This window comes from Euprymna scolopes, chromosome 27, assembly GCF_053919585.1.
Source record: "Euprymna scolopes isolate OS-2025 chromosome 27, ASM5391958v1, whole genome shotgun sequence".
In the NCBI taxonomy this organism is placed as follows: Eukaryota; Metazoa; Mollusca; class Cephalopoda; order Sepiida; family Sepiolidae; genus Euprymna; species Euprymna scolopes.
Window position 1 is genome coordinate 75,965,475 of NC_136508.1, and position 18,975 is coordinate 75,984,449.

Sequence of the window (18,975 nt, forward strand, 5' to 3'; positions counted from 1 at the left end):
TTTTGTGACTCCTTTTTTTGCGTCTTGATTGAGTTTGGATGAGGTAAGAATGCGTTTTAGGTTTTTGGGTTGGCGTTTGCTTTTTATTATTTTTGTTGTTTTAAGGAAATTGTTTAGTTTGCTGTTTTGGTTAAGTAGGACGAGGTTTTTCGTTATCTCTGTGAAAAGTTCAGGGTTGTTTGTGTTGTGTGTGGAGACGTATGTTAGGATTTGTTCTTTGTTTCGTTCTTTAGGGGTTCTCAAATCTTCTACTGGTATATTTGTCGCAAGTTGGATCTCTTTGTCTATAAGTTGTGATGGGTATTTTCTTTTTCTTAAATTTATTCGTAGTTCCTTGAGTCGGATTTTTCGAAGGTTATTGTCCGTGATTATGGTGCAGATTCTACGTGCTAGGGTGTAGGGAATTGATTTTATGCAGCTTTTAGGGTGGTGACTTTTAAAGTGTAGGTATTGTTGGGTGTCTGTAGGTTTGCGGTAAATGTCTGTGATAATGTTATTGTCTTTAATCTTTATCAGTATGTCTAGGAAAGGTAATTCTGTAGAGCTTTGTTCTATGGTGAATTTAATTTTTGGGTGTAGGTTCTGGAGTATGGTGTGTAAGTCTGTGATGTCCCCCCATGTGGGTTTCCATAGGATGAAGCAGTCATCTAAGTACCTTTTCCATGATTCTACAAACAGTATTTTAGTGCTGTGGCCAAATTTTTGTTCTATTTTTTTATATAGGGTTTCTTCTAGGTAGGCTAATGTAAGGGTTGCGTAAGTCGGTGCCATTTTCGTTCCCATTGCTGTACCTAGTGTTTGGATGTAGTTGGTATTGTTGAATTCGAAGGAATTATTATTTAGAATTATGTCTATACTATCGATAATGAATTGCTTTGTGAATCTGAGATGTAGTGTTTGTGCGTGTCTGTTGATCCAAAATAGTATTGCTTCTTTTCCTAATTCATGGGGTATATTACTATATAAACTACTAACGTCAAATGTAACTAATAGTGTCCCGTTTTCTACTGTATGTGGTAAGGTAGTGAGAAAATGGATGTCGTCCCTTATGTAGCTCTTAACTTGATCTGTGAAAGGTTGTAATAAGATGTCTATTAAGTTGCTAAGTCTGCTTGTCGGACAGGCTGGTCCTGCTACAATGGGTCTAAATGTAAGGTCGCTAGGGTTTGGAGCGCTAATATATTCTGAGTTTTGTGTATCGATGGCAAGTTTTATTGTGCCAGATTTGTGTATTTTAGGCAGTCCGTAGAAGTTGTTGGTCTTTGTAATGAAATTTGTGAGGAAGTCCTTTTCTTTCTTTTTTAATATTTTGTTGTGTGTTGTACAAAGTTTTGTGATATTTGAGATGGTGGTGTTATCTATGTTGGTACTAATGGGTTTATAGTAGTGTTTGTCATCCAGTAATTCTGTAATTTTTGTTTCATAATACGTTCTGTCCATGATTACTACGGCACTGCCTTTGTCTGCTTCTTTTATTATTATGTCATTATTATTACGGATCTTTTCGAGTGCTTGTTTTTGCTTATGTGTGAGGTTGCTTGTGGTTTTGTGTTTTTTTTGGAGGTTAAGGTTCCAGAGATTTTCGAAGTAGCTGTTTAGTTCTTTTGTGTTGTTCTGTTTATTAGGGAAATATGTTGATTTGTTTTTTACTAAAGAATCATCTTTGTCCCCTTTGTTATCTAGTGTTTCTATTAGTCTAAATTTCCGTTCGAATTCTTTAAGGTCCTTTTTAGTTCTGCTATATTGCTTTTAGGGGTGGGGCAGAATTTGAGGCCCAGCTTCAGTATTTCCATTTCGTTCTTTGATAAGGAGTATGTGGATAAATTGATGATTTTGGGTCTAATTTTTTCTAACCTGGAATTGTTGTTCCCTGGGGGCTTCCTAAAAAATGCTGGGAGTTGTTTGTTTCCTTGTTTCGAGGAGTGGTGTGTTTTAGGGTGGTGTGATGTCTCCTTGTAAAATGAGTGTCGTGTACAATATTGTGAGGGTTCAGTGATATATACATGCGTGTTTTGGTAGGGGAAAAAAGTGTATATATATATATATATAAAATAAAAAATAAAAAAATAAAAATAATTGTTAGCGATGGATGTATGCGAGTGCGTGTGTGAGTGTGTAGGTGGGTATGTATATGTGTATATATGTATGCTCCTACATATATTTCTATGTATGTACGCGTGTGTATGTGTGTGTGCCTGTGTGCGTGTGCATGTGTACATGTACATGAATATATATGTATGCGTATGGGATTGTGTGTGAGTGTATGCTATACATGGGGAAAGAAAGTCTTTAAAAAAGAACCCTAAAGAAGCCATAAAAACCTTCACCATATGGACTAAAAAACACTCTTTGAAACTAACTTTGACCGGTCACAGTGAAACACTTAAAGTTGGAGACAGAACGTCTAAACACTGAACACACGCATCGCACCACTATGAAAAACATATTTAATATCAGCGGAGGCATATCCACAAACTCCCATTTTAAAGAAAAACTTTTTACGAAAATATCTGAAGAGAGCACACTCTAAGCTCGAAACGCGTTATAAAAATATTTTAAAATAAAAATATGATGAAAACCTTTTAAAAAAACCCACAATTGTTGATGGCTACACTCTTTTAAATATACATTGTTTCTCTCGTTGGAACTACACAACCATCACTTTAAATATACATATATATACATATACATATACATACATATACATGTATATATACATATACATATACATACATATACATGTATATATACATATACATATACATACATATACATGTATATATACATATACATATATATATATATATATACATATACATATATATATATATATATATATATATATATATATATATATATATACTAGCATGGGTGCCCGGCGTTGCCCGGGTGTTTGTATGTGTTTGTGGAGCAAAAATAAACAAAAAAACAGTCAATCTTTTTAAATGTTACCCCTATTATGACCTCTTAATATTTTTTTTGGGGGTTCAAATCAAGTTATTACGTTAGATCCGTGTACAAGGAACGTATAACTAAAATTTCAAATGTTTAGACCCAAAATTGTCGGAGGAGTTTGGTAGAGTTCTCAAAGGTCAAATTGTTTTAACCCCTTAACAGCCAAATTTATAGCATAAAACGGATTACATCGATTTTTCCAAATCTCAGTATCCTGTATATCAAATTTCGAGTCTGTAGATTTAAAATTGACAGAGTTATTGCGTAGCGAAATGTACATACACACAGACAGACAGATAGACAGACATACACACAGCCATGTTCACTTTTATAGATATAAACTAGCATGTGTGCCCGGCGTTGCACAGGTATTTGGAGGTGTGTATGTTGAGCAAAAAAAAGCGGTCATTTTTAAAAACTTTTACCCCTATTATGACCCCTTAAAATTTATTGTTTTGGGCTCACATCAACTTATTAAGTTAGATCCATGTCTCAGAAACCTATATCTAAAATTCCAGGTGATTAGACCCAAAATTGTCGGAGGAGTTTGGTAGAGTTCTCAAAGGTCAAATCGTTGAACTTTGACCTCTTAATCGCCAAATTTCTGGCCGAAAACTGATCACATGAATTTTCTTAAATCTCAGTACCCTGTATATCAAATTTCGAGGGTCTAGAGTTGAAATTGACAGGGTTATTGCGTAGGGAAATGTACACGGACAGACACACAGATACACAGATTTCACTTTTATAGATATATAAATGTATATGATAATTGCTACTTCTTAACAAAAGTTTTCCATCGTCATCCCTGTGCACGTAGATGACTTTTTAATCCAGCTTTAGTCCTACATGAAAGTTCACAAATGTGGCATAAAAGATTCCTTCTTGTAAAGGTGATCGCATGACAATATTGAATGCCGTGTCAGGCCACTTTTAGATTTGCAGATTAGACCACACATATGACAACTTAGCGTTGCTAGGCGTGCTGTAGAAGCCTCCTCATAAGACTCGTTACTGTCTTCAATTGTATATATATATATATATGTATGTATGTATGTATGTATGTATGTATGTATGTGCATACATATATACATATATATGCATATATATATACATATACATACATATATAGGCATATATATATATATACATATATAAAATATACATGCATATATATGCATGATGATTGCAACGTCTTGTCAGACGAGTGCCACTCCCTCAGACATTTAAAATCCATGAGCCCAAATGCCTGAGGGAGTATCTATACAAAGATGATGTTACAGAGTCTTAGCTTTGTACGATAGTTAAGTCTCTCTCTCGGTTCAAAATGTTGAGATCCAGCAACAAGCAAAAGCAAGATAGCCAGCAACAAATTAAACTGCAGACCAGCTTAATGCGGGTACTGGTCTCCCCTTTATGTTTTTTTAAATCAGAGATTTTCTTCTTCTAGAAAGGTTGCCTTCACCACAGCTTACAGGAGCCCTCTCCACCCCAATACACACACACACACACACACACAAATATACATGGTGCTAGTTGGCCGTTGACCCAGAAAAAGATTTCATTCGCCCTTTGGAAGGTCTTGTTTTTAATCCTTCAGGAAGACTAGCCGCCCTCCTCACCAAACAAGTCTGGTGGGGGAACCAGTTTAGTCGCCGGTAACCCGACCATGAGGCAGGTAGTACTGGGTTACATGGTACCAGTAGCATATGACATGACCTGACATAAAACATATATACATATACATATATATACATATATAAAATATACATACATATATATACATATACATATATATATATACATATATACATACACACACATATATATACATATATACATACACACACACGCACACATCTATATATCTATAAACGTGAACGTGTCTGTCTGTCTGTCTGTCTGTCTGTGTGCATTTCCCTACGTAATAACTCTATCAATTTTAGTCTATAGACTCGAAATTTGAAATACCGGGTACTGAGATTTGGTAAAATCGTTGTGACGGGTGTCAGCCAGAAATTTGGCTGTTAAGGGGTCAAATTTCAACGATTTGACCTTTAAGAACTCTACCAAACTCCTCCGACAATTTTGGGTCTAGACACTTGAAATTTTAGATATATGTTCCTTGAACCTGGATCTAATTTAATAAAGTGATTTGAGCCCGAAACTATAAATTTAAGGGGTCATAATAGGGGTCAAATTAAAAAAATTTTTTTTTTTTTTTTTTTTTTTTGCTCAGCATACACCTCCAAACACCCGGGCAACGCCGGGCTGAAATGCTAGTATATATATATATATATATATATATATATATATATATATATATATATATATATATATATATATATATATATATATAAACTTAAATGAATATGCACCAAAGTCAATTACCCGATAGATTTTTGTATTGTAAAAGATAGCCTGTAATCTGACTGTTGCCATCATAAGGAGCCTTCCATGAAACGTTCACAGATGTGCTCGTCCGACTTTCCATTTTTAAGCCAATCGGTGGTTCTGGCGGCTCTGCAACAACAACAAAAAAAGACATTTTGATTTATTGAAAGTATTCGTAGATATTACATATATAAATATTTTGACAACACATATTTACAAAGCATACATCACAGATTCAACGTCTTTTTTTAAATTTTAATCATCTTTTAAAATTCATTTTAATGCGTTACGGTATTGTATTTTTTTTTTATTTTAACAATGAATCTATTCATAATCGATACTAACATAAGGATGTGTAGTTGACATGAAGAGAGTAATATACAATTTTATTAATATAGTTATATTATGCATAGATTAAATAATGTTAATCTTAAGACAACTAAATGGTAGTATAACGGTGCCAATATAAACAAATATATTTCGAAACAATGCAGTTACTCTGTATTTCATCACGGCGCAAATATGGATCTATTAATATCGTGTAAGAACGGGATAGCTATAACGTCTAATTCTTTATTACTTCTAAGCCTTAGCTATAAGCAGGAATCCTCGTCAAGCAATGTCAACTGAACGCAGCAAGTAAAAAGAAGAAAAAAACAAGTGAAACGTGCATGGTCCCCCTTAAGTGAACAGTGAAGGAGGCATAAAAAATAACTAAGTTCAGCATTTGCTCCCAGTATAGGGGCGTCAAATCCCGGTGAAAATATAAAAACGGTGCAGTTTTAGGCCTTAGCATATGTAAATTTGAGTTCTACACCATGCAAAACGGAAATTAATAAGTCCATTATCCCCGCCCCCATTTAGCCCAAAAAGCATCCACGGTCTTAATATATTTAAATCTGACAAATATGGTAAAATAGTCGCAAAAATAGAATGTTTTTGTTAGCCCTAAAAGAGCCCCTGCGATACTTTCTATTTGTTTTTTTGCCCGGAGAATCGGTACAAAATTATGAAAAAAAAAAAAGAAAAAGAAAGTGAAGTATGCATGGTCCCCCATACGTGCACGGTGAACGAGGCATAAAATGACTAAGTTCAGCACCCGCTCCCCCCATTTATCCCCCAAAGTCTCCAGGGGACGTCAAATCCTGGTGAAAATGAATAAACGGTACAGTTTTAGGCCTTAGCATATGTAAATTTGAGTTCTGCACCATGCAAAAAAGAAATTAATAAGTCCATTACCCCCGCCCCCATTTAGCCCCAAAAGCCCCCAAGGCCTTAACATATTTAAATTTGACTTCAGCACCATGCAAAACTGCTAAATAGACATACACCGAAAATTTGGACAAATATAGTAAAATAGTCCCAAAAATGGAGTGTTTTTATTAGCCCTAAAAGAGTCCCTGGGGTATACCATAGAGTTAGCGCGAAGTATAGACAAACAAAATTATATATATAGAAATACGTTAGTTACACCTTTTCTGAAAGTTTTATAAAACTCCATGGCATCAATTTTTTTAATAATCACAAAAGTGTCAATTTTAGCCATTTTAACCCGAAAGGCACCACTCGGGGGCAACCAGAGTTTTCCCGGAAAATCCGTTCTGTTACTTTTTTACTCATATCATGTTTAATGTTTGTGCAAAATTTAAAAAAAAATCCAAGACGTAGTTATTGAGAAAAGTGCAAACAGACGAACGGATGAACGGACAAAGGTGAATTTACAGGCCAACCCTCCTTTTGTCGGGGGGAGGAGGGAGAAGGAAAGACTGAAAGATTTTAGATGTGCTTGAGTAATAAAAAAGAAAGATAAATATATAATAGAAAAGGAAGGATACCGGCCGAAGAAAAAGAGTCAGACACTATTACGTATCTTAATAAGGGCTACTAACCGACCACAGTGAGACGTCGTGTTGTCTCTCCGAATCCGTATTTGTTTTCAGCGTGACAGACGTAAACGCCGCTGTCTTCACGCCTGGCTCTCGTTATATGAAGTCGAGATGTCGTGTCGACATCCTCAACTTGTAATCTGTCAGAGTAAAAGTGAAATAAAAATTAATAGAAAAAAAAAAAGAAACTTTTTTAACGTATGCAAAGCAAAAAAATAAAAGAAACAAATAAGAAAATAAAGCTATGCGTGAAGAGATCTAAAAACAATATATCCTATTTTACAAATGGAAACTTTGCCATGCAATGTAACCAAGCATGTAATATTTAGGTGCTAGTGCAGAGAGTGATCCGCGCTATTTTTTAAATCGTATTTCCAAGTTTATTTAAAGTTTTATGATATGTTTTTTCTTAAATTGTAAGGTTGAAGTATAGACTAGGTACAAAACACCCTCCCCTCCCCATGTTAAGAATGGCTTTTTGAATAATAACGTTATTATTTACGTCCGGAAAACTCTCTACACTAGTACGACTATTTATAAAAAAACACTCGTTTAGCCACGACAACTGTAAAAATAACGTTTCTCTCTATCTGTGTCTAAGAATAAACTAAAATTACATATGTAGTTTATTTCTTAGACTTACCCGTCTCGACCTTTTGGCTGAGATCAAAGTGTAATATCTGGTCCTGCAGATACTGCAAGCTATGACTAGCTAGGACTAGCTATGACTAGCAAAGACCAGATGTGGGGGCAACCCCACATGCCTGACCTTTAACCAGCTCCCATTTCCCACCTCTCGGGAGCTGGTCCCCTTTTTCCCTTCCCCCTCCCTTCACTCCTCACATTAACAATTGGCCTTGTGCCTAATTTTCTCGGTGGGGAGCAAATAAATACCATCTGTTCCGGCAGATACTGCAAGCAAAGACCATATGTGGGGGCAACTCCACATATAAGACTTTGTTCAATGTAGGGGCAAGCCTTCATACCAATTGTCACTATCCATCTCCCCTACTCCCCGGGGAGTTGGTCCCCATTTCCCCTTCACTCCTCACTTTAAAAATCGGCCTTGTGCCTAATTTGCTCGGTGGGGGAGCAAATAAATACCATCTGTTCCGGCAGATGCTGATTTTTGAGACCATTACGCTTGTGCAATTGGTTAGTTGTCCATGTAGGGGCAACCCTATATACCATTCCTCATTCCTCTCCCCTTCACTCCACATAATAACCGACCTTGTAAATAAATACCTGTGTAACATGATACCGCAGGGATGCTTACCATATTCGTTTTAAAGTCTTGTTGGCCCGTCTTCTTAAATAATAAAACTTTACCCAATTTCGATCATTATCAACCATCACGGTGCTGTCTCATCAGCTCATTAAAATTATCTTTAAATGTTTTTTTCTGTCTTTATAAATGGTGACTTTCTAGTAAGAATGCCTTCGTTTATAAGTCGATCTCGTAATATGTCTTTTATTTGCCCTCAGAGAAGAAAGTAGATTGTTTTCAAAGCTGTAAACGTTTCTTATATCTATATATTATTAAAACTATACGGATTTTTTTCGTTGGTTTATTTAGTTGCCTGGTTGCTATCTTTATGACGTCACAGAATCAAAAAACTCATAAAGGAATACGCTATTAAATAACTGGCATTTCCGTGTATGGTCGATGACGCCCATAAATAATAACGTCATTAAACAAACAATAAAGAGAGAAACAAACAGGGAAAGTGCCCTTCATCTAGGTTCATCGAAATAAATGGTCAAAGATGTTTTTTTTTTACATAGGCAACATCACTTATCAAGGCTAAGAGGCCACTCCAGGATAAGAGTTAAAGAGTGTACAGTAGAAATTGGGCAATATAGTAACCGTTAGTAATGGAGATTCGGTAAATTTGTTTACTTATATGGAACGGCTCATCAAAAACTGGTTTACGTTAAACTTGAAGAAAACCACATTGTAGTCAGCTGGAAAGCAGGGAAACGGAAGACAATTCCACGGGCGTGCAGTTCTAAGGAAGACGCTTTATTCATGGAATCTACGTTTAGGTTTAGGCACAGATAACGAGTGGGGAGAATTATTGATAGTGATTTCTGCTAGACGGGCGTTCCTTGTAAAAGTTTGGCGAGGGGGGACCATAAAAGGAAGCTCAGTCGAACACTTTCCATGAAAATAACGATGCATCAGAGAAAACCTCGCAACATTTCTTTTGTGAGACAGACGTTGCAGCGAAGAGAAAAAGGATATCTCCTACGAGACCGCGAAGTCTATTTTGGACTCTATCAAGGTAGGACTAGTCCTTTCTAGCAGCTCTTGCCCAGATGTGGCAACAGTATTCGATCCTTGGACGTACCTGGCTCTTATATAGATAGATAATTTCATCGGCAGTGAGATATCTACTGGATCGATAGAACGATCCCGCCATTTTTCCAGCGGCCTTGGCAACAGGTTTGATGTAACGATCAAGCCCAGAAGCTTGTCAAAACCTTAGGTCTTCTCAAGACGAGAGCCATTCATTGATGACGTAAAGAGAGAAGCTTGGTTTTAGATGCGTTAAACGTAACCAGACACTCCTTTCCCCATTGTATCACGTGCTCAAGTTAAGAGGAGAGAGAATCGGAGAGAACTTGGTCGTTTACTGACTTAGATGTGCTACCATAGATGGTAGTGTCATCAACATAAATGTCTACAAATGATGTAAGGATGTGATTTGGAAGATCATTAATGTAAATGTGTTTTTTCTTTGCTAGTTTTACCAGGTCTGATACGGACGTCATCTATGTTAACGCTTCGTTGGTTATTGTTGTTTTACGGCATATCAACCCTTTTCGGGTTATTTAATGCCGAATCCAAAGATTTTGAAGAAAATAATTTTTAATAGAATATATTTGTTGTTTTCAAGTTGGTTTCTATTTAACCCATAGTTGGAACCCTAACAAGTACTACCACTCCGGGTCAGAGTGGACCTGGGAGCAATGGTAATTATAGGGTGGCTTCACACCCCCCAAAGCCCACAAGCTGGAGCCTCACCACTGGATATAGTTTAAGGTCATATCCAGGACCTCTACTGTTAACGGTTATCCCCTGTGTTAATATATAATCTTACAAAAAGATGAAGTCAACCACTTGGCATAGCGTCAATAAATAAAGAATAAAACGATCAGGTTAGCAAACACCAGAGTTTAAACGTTCGCCTTGTAAAATAACACAATTAAAGGATGATAAAGAACATACTTACGGGTGGCCAAATAGTTTTGACTGCCAGTCTAATGAAATATTTTTTCTTTGAATGCAAAACCTTCGAAGGCGCGTATCTGTAGGCAATCCGTCATGCGCAATTATATTGGACGTTGAATATACTTACAGAAACGTCCCCGTTAACTACTTTGATAATTTTAGTAAATGAATATAGTCCAACCATCGATAATATATTTTAGCTCAGCTTTAACGATGTGTTTGTTACTAACATGTTACTTGCTTATCCACATTTCCACGAACTGATTTTTTTATATTAATTTATTTTTATTTCGGACTATTATTCTCATCTTTATTAGTTGTTGTTTTTCATCTTTTATTGGTTTGTTTATTCACAACGTTTCGGCCAACTATTCCTCTGGCCTTCGTCAGGTGGTAACTGCGACGGATAGGAACTTTGAATCTCCTAACTGCATTCTCAGCCATCACTGCCATCCGTAGTTGCTGTCGTCTCTATACATTTTTGGCCAAGTAAACGTCTGGGACCCGACTATGGAAGATCAGATAATAAATAAACGCGGATTTATAAGATCAAAGAATCCAACCTTGATCGCTCTTCGGGGCCCGTGGCGCAGTTGATAGAGACGTTGAATCTCTACAGTTCCAGATGAACATTGTCTGAAGATAGCGGTTTCAACCCCACCCAAAGCGTGCCAGACGTTTACTTGGCCAAAAATGTGGTAGACGACAACTACGGATGGCAGTGATGGTTGAGAATACAGTTAAGGGATTCGAAGTTCCTATCCGTCGTGGTTACCACCTGACGAAGGCCAGAGGAATAGTTGGCCGAAACGTTGTGAATAAACAAACCAATAAAAGATGAAAAACAGCAACTAATAAAGATGAGAATAATAGTCCGAAATAAAAATAAATTAATATATATGATGCTCATCTCAAGAATGAATTCCAATTAAGGAATAATATATATGATTTTTTTTTTTAATGTTTGACGCTATTAAGTCTAGAAAGGAAATATTTAGTAGGCAGTGCGTGATTGTGCCAACAAATATCTTTATGGTTTTCCGAATCAGGTATATCGAGTTCAAATCACATCTGATCTGCTACAATCATTTGTAAGTAAATTGACGTAAATCAACCGGATAATCGTTGATAAAAATTTTCTCAATTCCTTTTAAGATGCTAAAAAAAGGATCAATGTAAATCTTGCCAACCCATAAGTGAAAACTTTGCTAAAGTAATGTTTTGACTCATGAGCCATCAAAAACAAAACAAAACAAACAAAATAAAGTATTTATACATACATGCGTGTGTTTATATTTGAACTCTTGCTTATAGTCGCTTCTTCTCGTCGTTGCTATTTCATGATCGCAGGTTCGTGAGTGGCAGTGTCGCTAATGATTTTCAGTCGTCTTGTCTGTTTAACTTAGACGAACATACTTCTCATGCATGAAGCACACAAGGAGACTTTCGCTGAGTTTTTTAAGGTTTTATTGGAGAGAATAGACTTAGTAGAAAGTGACTAAATAGCTAACATTATTTCCTTCTTAACTTAGTTTTTTAGCAAAGAAATGTGAGACACAGATGGTCAGAGACTCGGGGTAACATTCACTGAGATTATCTGTTTTCTCACTTCATTTGAATGTCTCGTTTCCTTGACTTCAAACGGAGACTAGCTTGAAAACCTTCGTTTCTCTTGCTGGAAAACCTGACGTCATAAAATCCTTATATCGTTCAAGTATGTTTTGTCTACGGAGGTTAAGGGTTGCCCCTTTCTTGTCACACATCTTTCGTTCACCTCATTAAACGTTTCTGTTTTATAGATCTAAATTAATCCGACATGAAGTAAACTTAATCGCTACTTTACTGGCGTAAGCTCCCTCCTATGTAACACGATGGAATGGAATAGATTCAACATCAGTATACCCAGGTGACCAGTCTGCGTCGGTAACGATGTTAGAACTGCCACCCCTGTAAATATAACCATTACTGTGCTATCATTTTTTGTATGATTCTGAAGTTCTTTCTACTATAGATAAAATAAGCTTCATCTACTACAGAGAATAGCATTGTGTTTTGACATTAAGTAACAAAAAATCGGTCGATATTCCGTAAAATAGAGGAACGAAACTACGCGCATTTTAGTGAGTACAAAGAATGTGAACCATGACTTACCTGGGGTTTAGTTGACCGTTTATTGTGTCGGACCCGAAACGCCATGTGACAAATATCGGTTTGTCCCCGCTGGCTGAACATTCTAAGGTTGTATTTTCTGACCTTTTCACAGTGTAGTTTTTCGGTACATTGTTCGAGTAACGAGCCGGAACTGAAACAAACACATTGATAGCAGCGTTAAATCAAACGCGAGTAGGTATTAAAGTAATTACAAATCATAAGTAGTTCATGGTTAACGAAAAAAGCATAGGTTTTCCTTCGGTCCAAAATCAACTTGAGTCTAGGTCATTGGTTTCTGCAGTTCTAAGATAGCAACGCTTGCAAGCTTTGCTTCTCCCTTTGAGAAGAGGTTAGTTTATTGCAAATTTCCTGAGACGCCTTTAGCGGGAAATATTAAAGAGGCTGCCCATATATGTTTTTCAATTTGCGTCAATGAAAATATATTACTTATGTCCGTAATAGTTGTGACACTAACTCAAGTAATAGCGGACGTACACTGATTGGTGTAATTTGTATAAACTTATGCGCTGCTTCCTTGTAAATAAAATCCATTCGCTAGGTAAACTGTCAGTATTTTCATTTCGCATACTACTTTCTGTTGAGCATGCGCTACACACAAGTAAATATATTCGTCTTCGGGCATACTCTTCTGAAAGCCATTAATAATTAGGATATGACGATACGCCTATTCATAACAATTGTTAGTAGTGATTTGAACGTCTCATTAATAACTTCCGTTATGTCGTTGAAAAGTATAATCTGTACTTACTGTGGACCGTTAAATGCGCCATTTTGCTTAACATATAGCCGATACCGTTGCTGGCACGACATAAGTAGTAACCCATGTCAGTCTCTTCGGCCGCTGATATCAGTAAGGATCCATTGGTGAGGAGCCTGCGGCGAGTTGGTACCGTGCTCAACGGCAGAGAATAATTTATGTTGACGTAGTTACCAGGAATTTGACCTAAAAAATAATGTTACAAAAAAAAAAAATGAAAATTATTATTGTAACAATATATACAAGTTGTCTCACACAGCGTTGGCTGTGGATAATTTTAGAAAGTGTATTTTTGCTTCGTTGGAAGAGTTGTACACTTATAAAAGTCTTAACTACCATGCGTAGACAAAGAAAATAAATTGTTTTCGAATTAAATAATTTCCAACGGCATTGATAATATTTACTCATTTATTTGATTATTTTTTGTTATTATTATTCCCTATATTTGAAGTCATGATTTATAACATGAAGTATATCAAAAAGCTATATCGTCACACCGAAGCTAAAATTATTTTTTGAGGATAATGCTTGAAGATATTTTAACAAAAAACGTTAAAATAAGTACGACCTGCGATTTCAAAGACTCGATTTCGGTTCCAGCCATGGCGTCCATGTTGTTTTTAATGTTTAATTTTTAACGTTTCCGATTAATGCAATATTACGTTTCGTAATTTGGAGATGAGGATTCGTTATTCGTTTTATTTGGATTCATCGGACTATTGTTCTCATCTTGAGTGTGATTTTCACGACATTTCGCTCGATTTAACCTTCGTCCTTCTACAGGTGTATCTTGTCGAACTCGGAAATACTGACGGAATTTTGAAGGGAACACTTTATTTACTTCATGGGGGTAGCATGCTCTTGTTCTGTCAGCCATGACTGGATAGAGGTCCTAAGAAATTCGAAATTGTATTTTTAGGTCGCTTACACTAAGAATTGAATCTTCAACTTTCAGAAAAATATCACTTTTACAATTGATTTTTTTCAAGTATTATAACCAAGTACCGTGCTGCAGTGGTTGGTTGGTTGGTTGGTTGGTTGGTTGTTTTGGTTTTACGGCATATAAACCTTTTTCGGGTTATTTAATGCCGAATCCAAAGATTTTGAAGAATTTTTTTTTTAATAGAATATATTTGTTGTTTTCATGTCGGTTTCTATTCAACCCATAGTTGAGACCCTAACAGAGTGGACCTTGGAGCAATGGTAATTAAAGGGTGGCTCCACACTCCCCAAAGCCCACAAGCTGGGGCCTCACCACTGGATATAGTTTAAGGTCATATCCAGGACCCCCATTGAGGGACTTTTACCCTCTGCAGGGGGGGGGCAGTCGGCGTATTCTAATGCCCCACCGACAGGGCCAATGCTGCAGTGGTTATGTTACGTTGTTCTATAACGACTTACACGTTGAATAGCGGGGTTATCTTTTTCTGTATAATCGTGTACGTGTAAATGCGTGTATGTATATATGTCATATCATTTAGTTGATCGTCTAGTGTGTATATTTTAACATTTATTCAACAGTTCTAACAGGAAACGATTGACGTGGACGCATCGAAACAGTTGTAGACAAACAGTTCTGTTTAACAGGTGTAAATAACACAACACATACCTTAATTATGTACGAACATTTATTTTCATGATGCGGCCGGCATCTACAGAGATTACATGTTTTTACATCTTGGCTTCCTGAAATGACGCCGCCCCCCCTACACCATGGAGAGATCCACTCCCTGCTTTATTGAAGAGGCTGAGGGTAAAGTTCATGAACTGGCCAAGCACGTCTCCAGATTTGAAGCCTATAGAACATCTTTGAGACATCCTCAAGCAGAAGGTGGATCTGCGCAAAGTCTCAAATATCCGCGAGCTCCGCAACGGCATAATTGAAGAATGGAGAGTATTCCACTGGTTACATGTGAAGTTCTGGTAAACTCCATGCCCAGGAGAGTAAGAGCAGCTTTGGATAATAATGGCGGTCACACAAAATATTGAGAGTTGACATGTATGTTAATATTGACAACTTCTCGTAAGAGGTGTACTTAATGTTGTTGCCAGTGAGTTTTAGATTTTACTAGCTGCATTTTGCGTTATTTAGAGGGGGAAATAAATTAACTCTGTCATGTATGCTGCAGACAAACTACTTTTGATTGTGGCAAAAAATGACATTTTCGGTGTTGTCCCATGAAGAGGTATCCTTAAATATTTGAAGAAATGTGAGAGGTCTACTCACTTTTGTGATACACTGTATAGTTAGGGAGAGAGAGAGAGAGAGAGAGAGAGAGAGAGAGAGAGAAAGAGAGAGAAACGCATAGATATTCGCAGTCAGGTTTTAAATTGAAATCCATACGTTATTCCAAACATTTTATTATAGAATAAAATAAAATACGTATTTTATACGTTTGAAGTCTAAAGAACGCATTATTACAAAAAAAAAATTAAAAACTGTTATTTATTTTGTTTGAAATTTATATAGAAATTCATGAATATACTTCATCATCAGTATGACTTTCTTTCTCTTCTATTTTTTGCCATGTTATTGTTAGAGTAGAGAATCAGAAAGTAGAAGTCCGTTTGTTGTTTTTACGGTAGTTTTTTAAATGTCGGATCGGTGCGTTGGTGAAGCGGAATGTTTGTTCCTTATAGGCGCTGGTTGAGTTTGAATGAACGCACCGTTTCGACATTTAAAAAACTACCGTAAAAACAACAAACGGACTTCTACTTTCTGATTCTCTTCTCCAACAACAATATGACAAAAAAAAAAAAAAAGAAAAACATACTGAAGACGAAGTTTTGCTTCGAAATATATTTATGAATTTCAACATAAATTTCAAACAAAATAAATGTCTGTTTATTTTGTAATAATGCGTTGGTTTGGCTTCAAACGTATATAATTATTCAACCTCAACCAGCGCTTCTATGGAACAAAAATCTTAACAGTTTATTATAGATTATTTTGGTTTCTCCTCATATATCCTCCATATCTCTTTCTCTCTCTTCCTATCTATCTAGTTATCTATTTTACGTATTCATTTTGTTTCTATTGTTTTTTTTAATTTACACAGTCTTAATCGTATATCAAGCAAATACAATTCTACTTCCAGTTGAAAAAATTGACTAATTCACCATAAGGAGAAAAATTGGAATAAATACTTCTGATCACTCTTCAAGTTGACGTCAACTGTTCGGCCCATATTAACTTTCTTTGCATAAAGGGCTTTTTGCATTAAGGCCTTTTTTTCGGTTCAACACGCATATTCTTCGATGTTTGGAAAGCGACAGACATTTCAATCTTCTAATGGGATTCAAACGAAATGATAAGAGAAATGTGACGCGCTTTTCATGGCGCCAGAAATGTCGCATTAAAAATATTCAATGCCGAAACTCATACATTTAGTCCGTTCTTAAACATTAAGCAAATCAGTAAACTCTCTTACCTGGTACTATTAGTCAGTTTATTACTATGACACACACACACACACACACACACACACACACACACACACACACGCACACACATATATATATTTCATAATGTTTTGGGGAATACAAAATTTGAACATAGCAATTAGGAAGGGAAGACTTTTATGATTCATGATTAAAAGTAAATTTGTATACACACACACACAACGTGATTATGCTGTATACGCACACACCACACACGTATATATATATATATATATATATATATATATATATATATATATATATATACGTGCGTGTGTATGTGTGCGTGCGTGTGGTCGCTGGTCAAACCGTAAAAAGTCATTCTTCTGAACAAAACAAAAAAAAAACATTAAAATAGAAAGAACAAACAGCTAAAATGAAAAGCAGAAATTTCTAGAAAATAAACGTCCTTTTTTGTAAGTCAATTTACTTTGAAACACAATTCCCTTTTATTCCCCCTTTTTTAGCTTTATTTAGCTATGTTTTATTTTATTTGTGTATTGAAGTTGAATGTAAACCCAGCGCAGTGTACTTTTTGATCGGCTCTTTTTGCTTGTTTTTGATCGGCTCTTTTTGCTTGTTTAATTAAAGGAAACGCGTTATTTTTTTCTATCTTTTTTCTCCGTCTGTTTCTATTCGGAAGTGAAAGGCGGAAAATAAACGTTGATTCTCTTTCTTCTGTTCGCTCAAATAAATCAAGTTGTGCATCCCGGACTACAGGAAACACCTCTTGATGTTGCCAGTCAGAAATGATCACTAGAGAGTCGTGTGAAATCTCCGAGATGGTAACTACTACTACTACTACTACTACTACTACTACTACTACTAATAATAATAATAATAATAATAATAATAATGATAATAATAATGATGATGATGATAATAATAATGATGATAATAATGATGATGATCATAATAATAATAATAATAATAATAATAATAATAGTAATAATAATGTACGCACACCTGTGTAAGGAAGACCTATCTTAAAAATTCCTTTACAGAAGACAACTTTCGACTTAGTATGAGTACAGTACTAAGTTGTTTTTGTTTTTTTCTTTGTCTTTGTCTTTGTACCATCTGTTTATGTTCTTTATGTACGTGTGACGGGGCACAATGCCTCTTACCTACGTGAGAGATTAACACTAATCATGCAACAGAACCCTAAGTAAAACAATTCTTGGCTTGGTGTTACCACAAACACCACACCATAAAATATGCAATTCCCTAATAATACGCAACATGGGACCCAGACTAATGACCTGGGCGTCATGAACGGAAAGTGCGCCCTCGCTGGCCAGCATAGTGGACTTCGTCGTCATGCTGAAAATATTGGCGCCTTTTCTAATTTGAGAAACAATATCACTAGCACAGAACACGTAAGTATCCTCTCTAATTTCAGATACAAAAAAAATACAGATAAATAAATTAAAAAAACAGATAAAACACGGGAGAACACAAATACAACAGCGGCTAAAAAAACTGTAAAAGGAAATGGACAAAAAAGGAGAATAGATTGGTAATGAAATCCTATTACAGAAGTCACAAAAAGACCGAGGATATCGCAAACGGATGAAAGAGTTATGGGACATATCCAGTGACTACCATATATCAGAACAAAGAATTGCAGACCAAGCGAAACTCATCCTTAAGAGAGATTGGCATTCAAATCTAGAACTGAGTGAAATTCAACAGAAGATAAATTATGAATAAACGCCTCCCGATGAAGTTCCAAATATAGACACATCAGATGTAGAAGACCTGAAAACTTGAAGACAAGAAATATGGAGATCAAGATCTATAAAACAACGGAACTTAACGAGAATGAATAAACTGAAGTAGAAAACATCAAGAAATTTATGAACGAGAACAAACAAAGCTTCCATTCTAAAGGAGCCAAGAGTGGGAGAAACTAAATACTGAAACTGAGAAGGTTAACAATCTCTTTCTATACATCCTAACAGATGCCATTGCAGACCTAATCAATTTAATTTATGCAAGTACGACGACAGTAAGTATGAAGTTTTAAATGGAAAAAAAGACAGAGGAAGAATTGGACTAAAAAAACTGGATGGGAATTGAGGCTTGAGACTTAGATTAAAAAAAACTTTTAAAATAGCCAAAGCGATAAACAA

At 35.9% G+C, this 18,975-nt stretch overlaps 1 protein-coding gene across 6 annotated transcripts in view; it reads right to left on the reverse strand.

The window, feature by feature from the left end:
- LOC145248920 (cell adhesion molecule Dscam1-like) overlaps window positions 1–18,975 on the reverse strand; it is a 401,357-nt gene that overhangs the window by 107,605 nt on the left and 274,777 nt on the right. For all 6 annotated transcript variants that reach the window (XR_013863428.1, XM_080110708.1, XM_080110707.1 and 3 more), the window contains exons 14-17: window positions 13,391–13,585; window positions 12,622–12,772; window positions 7,239–7,375; window positions 5,347–5,478 (exon numbers count right to left, since the gene is read on the reverse strand). Coding sequence is in view for 5 of the 6 variants with exons in the window: in XM_080110708.1 (XP_079966834.1) it covers window positions 5,347–5,478; window positions 7,239–7,375; window positions 12,622–12,772; window positions 13,391–13,585 (615 nt within the window). In the remaining variant the exon portion in view is untranslated. The remainder of the gene's footprint in view (window positions 1–5,346; window positions 5,479–7,238; window positions 7,376–12,621; window positions 12,773–13,390; window positions 13,586–18,975) is intronic.